The 13,629-nt window shown below is 39.7% G+C and overlaps 1 protein-coding gene across 2 annotated transcripts in view; it reads right to left on the bottom strand.

Annotated features, from left to right (window-relative positions):
- The window catches only part of RFTN1 (raftlin, lipid raft linker 1), a 96,050-nt gene that overhangs the window by 7,904 nt on the left and 74,517 nt on the right, over positions 1-13,629 (bottom strand). For both annotated transcript variants that reach the window (XM_069772238.1, XM_069772245.1), the window contains exon 7: positions 10,309-10,424. In XM_069772238.1, coding sequence (XP_069628339.1) covers positions 10,309-10,424 — 116 coding nt within the window. The remainder of the gene's footprint in view (positions 1-10,308; positions 10,425-13,629) is intronic.

The raw sequence follows: 13,629 nt of genomic DNA, 5'->3' as shown, positions 1-13,629 counted from the left end.
CTGCCATGATGGATCAAGAGCAATATAGCCAACAACAACATAAATAGAATATAAGTACAGATCTATTCCTTTTATCACCCCCAAATACGCATTGCTTCCTTCTTATTTTGAATCAGGAGATCTGTGGGCGAGACCAAAAGCATTGCCTTTCAGTGCAGAAGTCTGGCTCCAGCTGCAGATCTACCCAGCAGAGCCTTGCTAATTCTCTTTCTACCAAATGGTAGACCCTGTAATTCACACAGAAAGAACCACTGGTGATTTCAACAAAGATTGCTCCAGTGAGGTGTCTAATTGCCAAGACTTCCAGTAATTTAACAAATAGATGCTAAAGCTTATTTACTAGTTTTTAATTTTAATAAACACAAAGCAGGCAAATGGTAACTACTAGTCTCTAAAAATATAACTACATTCAATTGGAATAACAATTAAATTTGCCAAAAAGCTCAGGCACTTACACTAGTTTCATGTGCATGCAAGGAGTTGTAACTGCCAATTCTCAACACTGGGTAAGGCACAATAGTTTTGCAGCTCAAAAAAATCCATTTATTCCGCCGTAATAAAATAGTCATTTGATCAGAACTAATCCAAATCCTACTGTAGTTATTTCAAGGTATTTTAGTGAATTCCAATCTCAGCTATTCCTTTCTTCTAAAGAATGTAATTTAGGTCACTTGATATCTTCATAACTCAATGACTGCCTGACTATACCTATTAAAAACCTGATCATGACCACAAATGCAAATAGCTGAAGAAGCTGTATCACTCATGCTTAAAAAGGAGAACGTTTAAAAACTCTACTCCAGAAAGTGCATGCAAGAGAACACTCTACTAATGTTACTTCTGATTTCTGTACAGAGGCTTTCAGGCACTTACAGAGATACTGCTACTTTACAACATCACCATGTACAGACCAGAATTGCTAACTCCAGGAGAGGAATGAGTTGTCCTGCAAGAGGGAAGCAATACCACATGGCCTTTGACTCATGTCCTCTGAAGGGATCAGGACTTATCCTACATCTGTGATCGTGGTAGATTCAGAGTCTCCTCAGACTCCCATTTCCCTCTGTAAGATGGGTATTTCCACCCTCTTTCCAGGTTTTAAAATCAAAGGTAATGCAAAAATTATGAGGTATCTAGATGCCTTTAAGAGCTAATGTCTCAAGAAAACACATTAATAACACGTTGAGATTTATGAGATTGGTCAACAACGCCTTCCAAAACTAAAGACGAAAATATGCAACATAAGCATTAAGAATAAGGTCAGAGCATCCACCATGGCAAGCCTGCAATGAGGTGCCTGGAAGAACACATAAAAGGATGAACAAAACATTCCCTCCATCAAACAGCATTTGTAGAAGAAAAAACAGAAGGAGCTCACTCATTTAGAGGGTGGAAGACTAGCAGGTCAGGAAAGACTGGCACAGCAGACCTTGTTTGTGCCCCAAGCAACATCTTATGTTGCAAAGAGGATTTCTATTTTGAATTCATTGCCTAAGGTTGGCGATTAGCAAGGAGAACCTTCTCCTTGCATCAGAATGTGCAGCAATCGTCAAAAATCAGAGGGAGATTATGGCAATGAGGAAGGACATCAATACCACACAGAGCTCATTTGGCTGCTGCAGAAGCCAAATTGCTTCAGGGACGCGCCGTCACTCCTGCCACAGCCCACTGTCCCTGCAGGTTCTGAGTGGCAAAACAAGGCCAGCTTTGGACCTGTCTGACTTGTCAGGATTAAGCATCATCTGCAGCAGATGATGTTGTATTTCACAATACCAATAGTGCAGAAAGGAAAAGAGCAGGTAAGCACATGTAAAAGTGTAAAGTTACCAGAAAATAAATTTAAGATTAAATTAAAGTCAGTTTGGCTTAAATAATTTTTTTTTTTTTAATCTGGAAATGTAAAAAACTCTGTTGAAAGAATGCTGTACAATGTTACAAAAAGGTAACCTCTTATTTTTCCTATGTGCTGGTACGTGACACGACAATCTGCATGTTAGGCTGTTTGGAGGAAGGAAGCATATACATTATACAGAGGTGCACACCTCCTCTGAGCTCCACATGCTCTTTAAGAAGCTCTCTCCAACTCTGCAGGATGCCTTGCTGGAGTCAGACACCGCACCTCTTCCCCAGGTCCCTGGGGGAATAAACTACTACTAATAATTGGCTGCATTTGAAGATGATAGACAAGAGAAAGGAGTCACTCCTGAATAAACAGGTGTAATTCATATGGGCTTCAACCTCCTTACTTGCAAATACAGATAATTGAAGCTTTCTTTAAGACCACAAGAAATTACTTCTCCCTTCCCCTCCTGAATCATCAGTCGTAATCCTATCCCACGACTGGAAATTTGTGTGCCAGCAGGAGTCATAGTTATACAGGCCTTTAATTGGTGTCATATTAAATGCTTTCCAAAGCAAAAATGCTTCTAAACAAAGAATACACTGGGGGACGGGTGCAGAGGAAAAGAGTCATCTTGTATTCTTTTTATATTTAATACAATAATTAACATTATTTTATCTACTATTATTTGAGACAATGGAAATGAAATTTCAAACATACGTAAGATGAAATTGCAATGCTCTTTCTAGATAGCAAATATTGGATTTGAACACCAGCAGAAGTAGAAAGTACATGCCAGAGCTCTTCTGAAAAAGAAGTGTTCAAATAATGCGTCTCAAACTGGGAGACATTTCATTCAGTGAAAGGGTGGAAAATTTTAATTAACTTGCTTCCCACTCTCCTGTGGATGATAAGTAATCTCTGATCACACCTTGAGTGTCAAGAAGCCAGAGCATATTAAGCTAGTTTTTTTCCCTTGACTTGCATCACATGAAAAGAATTCATTTTATTTATAGTTGTACTGTTTGTTTTCAGCATTTTCTCCTTTCACAGTTGCTTCTGCTCATTAGAAGAAAAAAAATGATTAAAAAATGATAACGATAATATCTAGGGCAAGCCACACAAACAACTGCATTAACAATTTTTCTTTTCTTTTCCCCCCCTACTGTGGCAATTTTAACCACAGCAAGATAATAAACAAGACAACTATTAAGCTCCTGTGAGACAGAAAGAAGTTCTTTAGAAATCATTCTTTCCTGGGTTAAGTGAATGTGATTTAGTCACAAGGCAGCTATGGATTGTGACTATTTAATATTTTTTTCCAACATGATTAAAGAGTGGAAGATTGAAAATCCCATTAAATAAATCTTAATAAAAGCTTTATCGGCAAATCTTAACAGACTGCATACTAAGATCTACAGACAGATGGCAAAGAGGATGGGAAGTAAAAAACACGAGTCGCTTTGAAAGTGTAACCTACTGTTTGTTGGGGAAAACTGGCAGTGCATTCAAACCCAGCTCCTTACAAAAATAGAGGGGAGAGCCCACGAGGGAAGCAACGTGCACCCCCAGCCAGGGCTGGTTACCAGTCCCCACCACTGCCAAAGCCAGAGCTTTCTCTCCTAGGGCACTGAAGGGAGGAAGAGGAAGTGGTAAAGGCAGAACTTGCACCTTAGTGGAAAAGAAGGAAAATAAAACGAGATAAATTGATATGGGCTGTGCAAGAATGACCCGATAAAAGTGTGCAGCAAGTGTTTTATGTTTGCAGTAACACAGCCAACAAGAAGACTAAATCCAAGCTATAAATTTGTGAATTATTTGCCTTTTTCCTTTTCAGACTTCTTCCAAAAGGTAATTTCTGCTAACAATATAACATTATCGATCCATTAAAAACATTTATTGGAAGCAAAAGAGAACTTTCACAAGTGTTGCAGCAATAAAAGTTGGACTATGCTCTTCTAGTATTGAGCTGCTCCTAAATTTCCTTGTGCAATACACCACAGCACCTTTGCTAGCAGACACTTGCTACACATCCGTTAGCTGTATAGCAGACGGGTGTGCGACAGCTCCTGTGCTCTTAGAAACCACCAGTGGCTTTTGGCAGCAGATGGGTCCCTGACCAGCACAGACTAGCTGCCAAATTGGGACTTTAGTGGAAAGTTAATAGAAAAAAAAGTAATAACTAAATCCAGAGACAGGCTTTTTGCTCACTATTCTGGGCATATGTCATTTAGAGTTATTTATGATTACTTAATATATGTGAATTCATGCACTGTGAAAGATTTTTGAGACTATAAGGCTCTAACACTATATGGGGTAGCATCCTGCTAAGACAGTTTTTTCTGCGATTCAGATGTATCCAGTCACAATTTCAATACACACATAGGCTGCTGAGTAGCATTCACATCTGTCTCCACGTCTAGGGTGAAACGAAAAACAACCAAAGAACAGTCCAGTGCCTGCAAAGCCCACTTCTCTCAGTGACTTCCGGAGATGCAAATCCTGCTTTCTAGCACGTGTATAAGCTAACAAAAATGTTTGAGTGCTCCTGATATTGTCTGCACCTGTAACACAGAAGCACATTTGCATAGCAACACAATTTTGCATTTATAGAAGCACAGGATAGGTAGCAAAAGCTCCACAAGGTGAACGTGTTGACACGGAGGGTTACCCGCAAAGGAAGCACAGAAGCACCTTATGAAATGTGTTAAACTTACCATTGCACAGGTAATGTACACATGATTGGGCAACTCCACATAACTGGCCACTGAGCACAAGAAATAAATGTGATCTAGCAATCCATCCAAGTACATTTTCTTAAATAACTCTGGCATTTTTAGTTTTGCAATTCCTGCAAGACATGTGTGCTGTACCTTAAGGTGAGCACTGATTTTACTGTTTGTCTATCAACTGGTTTTGGGAAAAAACCCGACATAGAAAAACACTACCTGAGAACTTGTATACTCCAGGGTGCCTTACCACACACAGCTTAATCATGTCCATGCAGCTTCCCCAACATAATTTCCTTTGGTTATAATTTATTCTCAAACAAAATTTGGCTTTTGCAAAAAGGCTTTGTGCACTACTCCACCATTACGGAACTAGTATCTATTTCCACGCGAGAAACACAGCTGAAGCACAGATCCTCTACTACCACCGGTTCGGGTGGCAGGAAAGCAAATGTTGGCACTGCCTTTCACTTACGTGCAGACTGTGTATGCGATTTATGGGGTCCCAAAACCTGCTTCTCATGCCCCTCAAAATGATGAGGCCCCTCCCAAACCTGCCAGACAGGAGCATAGGGTCAAAGAGGTGCATTAGCCAGGGCTCTACCGCCTGGCTAAAGGTGACCTGCTGGGGAAAAGAAACGTGACTTGTGCCCTGTGTGTTTTTTTAGACAATATAAGAGGACTGAAATACTTTTTCTCAGCTTGTTCTTAAGTGGAAAGTTCAGATCTGGCATGCCCACTTTTTCCTGAAAGATTTGACAGGTGAGCAGAGAACTAATTCTTATCGCTGATCTTGTCACAAACCCGTGACAGATAGGAAGCGATTTTTTTTTATTCATACTGTTTTAGATCCTGTGCTTTTCTGCCTGTTTACTTCAAGTGCCCTTTACTCATGTGGAAGAACTGTTTGCCTTGTTAAGACGTTCAATACTGCCAGCGCCACAAGAATGTATCAGGGAAGTTCCAAGTTTGTATTGCTAGATTTCATTACTAAATTTATCAACAAAACCAAAGAAAGATTAGCCTGTGGATTTTAATACTGTATAGAGCATATGTCTACTGAGTTCAGTAGACAAATACATACGTATATATGCTGCTTTCATATCTTACATAAAAAAATGAAACAAGAATTATAAAAACCTTTTGAAGATAACAGGCTCCTGAAGGTTTTTGCTCAGCTTTTCTTAAAAAGCAACAAGGGGCAAATGCTGAAATATTATGCCCAAACAACATATATGTCCTCTGGGTGGTAAAGAGGGTCACGCACACAACTGCTTTTCATGGTCATCACCATCAGCTCCTTTGCTGACCTGGTCATGCCTTTCTCCCATGGCCAGAAACAGCAGAACATAGCTTAACTGACATATGACCTAAATCAGATTTACAGACAAATCAAATCCTCATTTCCAGAGAATTTGTTTCAAGGCTTACATTAAGGCAACTTGCAACCTAGGCTCAGCAGAGATAATTTTTTTAATCTTTTGGTATGTCGCAGTTTAAAAGGTTTACCATGTCTACAGCGGACAGTGACCCCATTTGATTCTGCCAGGGAAATGGCAACACCATGATGTATTTGAGATTTTAATTCATGTCAGTACACCAAAGATATGGTATAGCAAAAAATATAGTGATGAATCACCAGCTAAGGATTTTTAATGAGAAAATACCTGTAAATTAAGGACAATATTTTCAAAATGAACAAGGCTTCAGAAGCAGAACAATGCAGATATCTAAAATAAATTTTAAAGACAGTATTAGCTATTTTGTTTTGGGTAATGGGGAAGAGAAGATGACAGATTAGAGTTGGGGAGAGGGAAATCATGCAGGCTGTGATTAATCAGAACTGTCTACCCACATTTGCCTACACAAGCAGAATTAAAACCATCAAACAAGTTTTAGGGCTAGATCTCAGAGGCTGTGGTGGAAATAATATGTGCTGACATTTTTAGAGTTAAAATGATAAGGATGAGAGCAGCATTTTGTCATTAGAAGTCCTGTGGTCATTTGCAGAGAATGCCACAGCTCTGCTTCGAGAAGAAAGAGTTAAATTACTCAGAGCTATTACATCCTGTCTGCTGCTTGGCTGGGACCACATACTGTGACAGCTGCGAGCTTTACATCCTCTACAAACTGACATTTTACACACACACACAGAGTGCATCACGCTGTTCAACTTGTTTTCTCTATTAGCCTCAGCAATTAAAAAGGCAGCACTTTCTCTGCTAAGAGGTATGCCAAACCGTTTACTTTTGCCTTTATGGTTAAACAGCAAAACTTTACCATTTCATTTAGAAAGGTTCTTTTTTCATTACTAAGGGCATTGATACATGCTACATGTCTTCCTTTTTAAAACAGCTTTCTTTTGTTGTGGCTGGAATTCCTTTGTTTGTTTCTTCTTCTTAATTAGGATACAGCACAATAAATTTACATTCAGTTAAGACCACATCTGAACTCATAGCTCACCCAGATAATCATATCTGATACAAATTTAAAATAAGGATCCATTATACACATTTATGTCATGCTGCCCATCAGGGCTTCTTCCACTGCCTTGGTACAAATGAAAACAACAAATGGAAAATGTTAATCTAGACCAGAGCTGAACCTATACAAAAAAAAAAAAAAGAAAGTCTACATTATTGAGTCATTCCACTGCTCCATAATTATCTCTGTGATAATTTCACTTCGAAGTACTCATAACAGAAACAAAGGCTTTACTGACTTTCGGACATCATCTGTCACTACTGAATTCCATCTCCTTCCCTCTACATCCCCCATTTTACAGTCCCTTCCTCTGCCACTGCATTATTCCACACTTATGGTAAATAAAGCTGAATTTGAACAGGGTTTAATGAAGAGGCAACTTAATATTCTGGGTACAACACTGGGCAAGTGCCTACAGATCCTCTGGCTTCTGGTCTTTCTTTCATTCACTTGATGACTTTACCTACCTATGCCTATTATGTCTCAGAAAGCATGAGACATGAAATATCCAGGCAGTTATTTGTCAGGAGAAGAAAACAGATGTGGTCAGCTCTGCTCTTCTTCTAAATGGTTAAGACCCATGGGGTAAGAGTTCCCCAACGCCTCAACCTCCTTCCTTCAGCAGGCTATTTCTTCTCCATATTCTTCCGCTTTCACATTGGTGGGTAACGCATTCTTAGTGTCCCCAAAAGAGGGGCACTTGATCTCAGAAGAGCAAAATTGCCAGGGAACACCCAGCAGCCAATTTTTAAATTACAGCAGAGAATAATCTGATCATACCGACAAGCTTTGTATATGCTATCAGTCAGTTTCTGAAATTGGACATACCAAATCTTATTCTGGAACAAGAGATTCTCCACATTAGCCCTCACACAGACATGGTGTGCAGCAATACAGCATCTCTTGGCACACCAGATGCTATTGGGAGGTTGATTCCTTAAACTGTTGACCAGCTGTGTCTCCAGCATGGAACTGCTAGAATTGCAGGCAAATGATACTCCACCTACCAGGGCTCTAATGCTTCAAGGGGCCCTGCTAGAAGATACTCTTCTGCTGTGTCCTAGTGTTTTGGTCACCACTCTGCCATCACAGGATCCCCATTATCAGATGCTGTCCTTGTCATGTAGCTTGAGATAAACTTCCTTGTGTACTCACAGAGCAAACTAAGAGGTGCGTAGGGGCCATTGTGCATAACTTTGTTGCAGTATCCTAGTGACAGAGAGAACCTTTCACTGGTTGTCTAAGAGCCGAATTGGTTCAGACCAAGAATCCATTTAACTCAGAAAGCTGTCTCTAACATAGCTGTAAGTGACAGCTAAGAAAGAATAATATATATCAGGGCAAGCATGTAGGATACCTGCCCCAAATATTTTGTGTACTTCCTCTCAGCATGTCTGGTTTAGTTTCTACTGAAAGGAATTGAGTTTGTCCAATATGAGACCATTCTGTGATGTGAGGTGAGGCATATTAAGTGGGGAGGATCAAGGGGTTCACTTCAAAAACACACTCCTGATCTGAATTAAAATGCTTGTATAAACACAGAGATAGATAAATTAGAGGAAAAAAACAACATTGCTTTCACCTGAACCCATCTAAGCTTCTTGAATGCACAGCATTCTCCAGAAACGAGTTCCACAGATCTGCTTCCTGCTGCATAAAGAATTACCTGAATTATCTCCTTTTTGTTTGCTTTGCACCTGGCCCCAACTACTGCCATTTGACAGTCCTTAGTTCTTAAACTGGAAGAGGTGGCAAACAATCAATCCCTAATTACATGCCTCCCGTGATTTAGGAGACCTCTACCTACACCATTCCCTGCAACTCTTCTCTGTTCCAGGCTGAAAGGACATACCATGTAAGGTCTTCCTAACTGGAAGCTGTCTGTATCATTGATCATCCTCACTGCTCTTCTCTGAACAATTACACTGATAACATAACCTTCGAAAATAATGTGCTGTCAAACCACAGCTTATACAGTAGTATGTAGTAGTACATGCTTGCTGTTTCACCCTCTATTCCTTTCCTAACAGTTTGTAACATATGGTCAACATTAATGCTTCTTAACATTTGCCTTCTTGATCAGCAATGACCTAATGCACTCATGGAACCATCTGTCATTATACCAAAACCTTGCTCCTGAGTGGCAACACCACAATTTGACCCTAAAAATGAACAAGAACTTACAGTGAAGTTGTAATAACTGGAATAACGTAATATAGGAATTGTTTGTTCAGATGCATATTAGCACAAGAAAAACTGCCATTAACGCATTACACTGTTCTTCAAGAAGTTTCTAGCCATTATTATATGGCCGTTTCTTGCTACACTACAAAGTCATCATTTAATAACCAAACTCTTAATCCTAGTCTGGAATTTTATACATTTGGTCTAGTATCTGTCCCTTTTTCCCTTAATCCATCCTTTTGGCATGTGTGTGCCTTGCTTGTCTATCTTAGGATTTTACACCATTTACAATATATTCCAAGAGAAAAGATCAGGTATTGCCTTTATAGATACATAACATCTATTTCTGGCAGACAAGTAATCAAATAAAAGAACCCCAAACCTTCCAAGAGTTACACACTGGTATCTTCTTTTCCCCTGTGATCTTTCTGCTTCAAGTCACAAAGAATTTTAAGCCCAGCTTTTCAAATACCTATCTGTGTATCAAATTTGCTGTGGAAGATCAGTACCGACTGATCTGATCTAAACAGTGTTTCTACTGATGTGAGTGTGCACTTGGATCAGTAAAAAGCCAATCTATAACACACGTGGTTTGTTTATAGGGACCTATCCAGAATATACAGTTCTTTCAGCATATGAAGGACTTCAGACAGAAGCAAATGCAGTTATCTGCATTCCTACTGCAGCTAGGCCTACCTAAAGGGCCGCCGCCTTTAGAATTGCGATGCTACAGTGACTTGTGTGATCATGTTGCCCTGACAACCAATGGAGATCCTCTTTACAGTTAATCTAGCAGACATCTGTATTTTTGGGACAGGCAGTCCTGAGTTTCACTGCTCACCATCATTCACATTTCCTATCCCCCCAGTAAAGCACAGAGATTATAAAAATCGAAAGCGCATCATACAAACCTAGAGTGTGGTTAACTGGCATTACTGTTATGTTGCATTCCTTTACCTCATTTGCCTGTCTGGTACTGTTGAAGCACAGATCAGTATGTGAGAGTCTGCCTCACAGTCTTGGAGTATTTTGATTTACAAAAAAATCAAAGAAGAAAAACTGCACACATACCTTCAGGACAGTCCACTGCTCTACAACAATCGCATCATAGCCCTGCATGGTTTTACTGTCTTCCACAGCAACATCTTCAAAGAGAAAAACTCCATCCATTGTCCCATGCAAAGAATCTGTGAAAACACAGGGTTACCTGTAAGTTTTATGGAAGACACCCCGTGTGTAGTGAGGCATTTGAATTTATTAATAACAAATTCTTCCAAGGATGTTAATAAAAAAGTGCATAGACCTTCCTCTGATAGTCCAGCTCTATTAAATGAATTAGACTAATATCTCTAGCAGTTTTTAAGAGCAATCCTACTCTCTAATAGCAAACCTTACTGTCCACTCTGTTATTCCAGAGTTTGTCCTTAAAAACCACAGCTCTCCCATTCTGAGCAGACAAAATCAATTCAGTCCTTAGTTCAGCAGTACTGCTCATTTACTTGAAGTTATACACACACTTTTGGGGCTAAAGACTACGTATTATGTCAACTTTTCAAGGGCTTTTGAAGGTACACTGATATTAATGACTATACCCATTCATTCACACAAGTCAGAACCCTATGTATGGATCGTCCATTGCAGTTACAGCGATCTACATGGACTAAGGATGATCTGGCATATCTGAACGGTGTGAAAGAAAAGATACATTCATAACTATTTAATCAATTTATGAAGGCATTTTGACCATCTGGCTTAGTGGCTTGCTATTCTCATTTGTATTCCCAGCACGTTCAGCCTTTTTTCAGACAACACATACTATTAAAGTCACTTGAGCAGCACTTTCTCCTTCAACTTAGCCGTATGCTCCATAATCAGCAATCACTCTCACATGCAAGAACTCAAGTTTTGTCAGCTCCGTGACAGAACAGAATCAGAATAACTGAAAAAAAATTACTCACCTTTCTTTGCTAAAATAAGCTAAATGATGAAGTGATAGAATTATATTTTGAAAAACTGTAAATAAGTGGTACTGTACTCCTTACGAACACAGAAAACTCCTCTCACATTGTCACAAAGCGTGTTTTTCAGCCTTTCTAGTTTAAATAATACATTTACCCTGTGTGACTGATTATAAAGACCTTGCTCAGTCCCTCCCCAAGTGTTGTGTTTTGCATGATAGTTTCTCTACATTTTTAGGAAAGCTATGTTCATTGCACTGGTATGATTTATGTTTTTAAAATGCAACCACACATGCCAAACCAACAGATTCCTGAACTGACAGGAGAGTCTTCTGGATAAGTCTGCTTAGCTGTTTTATCAGGTCCTCCTGCTTTCCCTGGTTGATGTTATGAGGTCAAGAAATGCCAGTGGGAAGGCATCGCTGTCTCCAAGGGAAAAAGTGTATCAAACTCAGAACCAACTTTCACGAAGGAAGCAGTGAAGAGGATTAAGAGGCTTCTTCCCTCTTGCAGACACACTCTCGGTCAACAGCTTCCGATGTCATTACATGATCTAAATTCAATTTATTATCTGGAAATAATAAATTTGTTGTGGGCTTTGCCAACAACAAACCGGACTCCTACAGCTGGAGGCTTATGTCTGCAAACACTGTAGCAAGACTGTTGCTGAAGGTGTCAAGCATTTGCATACTCCCTTTCTTCTATTTGCACAGTCCACTACTCTCTCTTGCTGCAGTTTCAATCAAGTCATTAAGTTGTAAGTGAGCAGATGCAAATACTTATATCTAAACTAACACAGCGTGGTTGGTTTTTTTTTAGTTTGTTTGTGACGGAATAAAGTTGTAAACCACTTACTAGGGACTCTCCTTGGGATTCTGTTGGGAGACTTGAAGTAGAAAAATACACTATCTACTTTCACACTGACTGTCTCCCCAGGCAGGTTTCCTGTAACACCATTTAGAATACGAGAGAAGACGACTCCTCACCACTACAGCAAGCCAGTACTACACATTGCTCCAGGATGAGCTGGACTACAAAGCAGTAACTCCTGTCATCTAGACAGATTTCTCATCCAAGTGAGAACAGACATTTTTGTTGTAAAATAACAGGCCAGATCACTAAGTAGCTGGGTTATAGCTTAGAAAACATAGGGAGAACAAGCTTGCCACATACAAATGGGTACAAGACTTAATTATATTTCATTCAGAAATGGCACTTTGTTAGACCCTACATTTCAAAGCAGGAATCAACTCAACTTCTGTGCAATACATCACATTCCAACACCCAAACCCATATGAAAATCTATTTTAGGATGCACAATGTACAAATAACGCTTTAATTTTCCAAAGCAAGGATGACAGGACAGCACCTAAGGCTGAAAGCAGAAACCCATAGATCCCTACTAGACACAGACATCCAGATCTTGCCAGGAAGCTTTATACAGTGTCGGTGTACTGCTCCTCTACCGTGAATTCTCTTAATAAAATTCAGTGTCACACTGTTGGCACAACTGCAGCTTCTGCTCGCCCCACACAATTGCCAGCTAATTAATAAGCGATCAAAACACAATCAGCATGCCTGTGTTTACACTCACTCATAAATCATCCTTTATGTTTCACTCTGCTGCGCATTCCACTCATGCAGTTCACAGCTTCCACGTATGTGAACATTATGGCACATATGTAATGTTTTAGAAACTAATAGCTGAGCTTGTGAGACCCTACAGGCAGCAGATAAACTTGGCAGTGTTAGATTTATGGTTGGACTTGATGATCTTAAAAGTCTTTTCCAACCTAAATGATTCTATGATTCTGTGACTTCACTTCCTTGTTGGATGTACAATAATTACTGTTGAATGCTACATCCAGTCAATCCTAAGATCCATTAGTTTTTTGGCCAGGAAAGAAACCTATAGAAAATGAGAAAACTGAAAGGGGAAAAATTATGAGGGAGAGACAGCTGCTGCATACTGGTGTCTGTTCAACAAAGTGATGCTGGTGAAAAACTCTAAGAGAAACTGGTTGATGATGCTTTTTAAGATTTTCCCTCTTAACCATAACCAACCTCCTCTCTACCTGTCGTGCCACAACATTTAAACTTTCATGCCATGAATGCACGTCTGCCAATCCTCACACCTTGGCCATACATCTTCCCTTTTACAGGTCATTTACGACTCTTCCAGCAAAAAGGGAGAGGTAAAGGAAAGAATAACTGGATCATTAATTCCTTCACATGTGAAGCATTTGGGATGCTGAGAATAATTGTAGGAAAGGAGAAAGCAGCAAAAAGAGAGTTAACGGGTCATATTTTGGAGAAAAGGCACATGTAAACCATGCTATGGTGTCAGGATCAGCAGGAATTTCAGGGAAACTCTTACACACGTGTGGAAGGACAAGGAGATGGACAGATGCTCTGAGTCTACCTGCAATACCTT

This window comes from Haliaeetus albicilla, chromosome 2 (assembly GCF_947461875.1).
Source record: "Haliaeetus albicilla chromosome 2, bHalAlb1.1, whole genome shotgun sequence".
Classification (NCBI taxonomy): Eukaryota; Metazoa; Chordata; class Aves; order Accipitriformes; family Accipitridae; genus Haliaeetus; species Haliaeetus albicilla.
The sequence above is the reverse complement of the archived record's forward strand: the minus strand, read 5'-3'. Positions and strand labels throughout refer to the sequence as shown.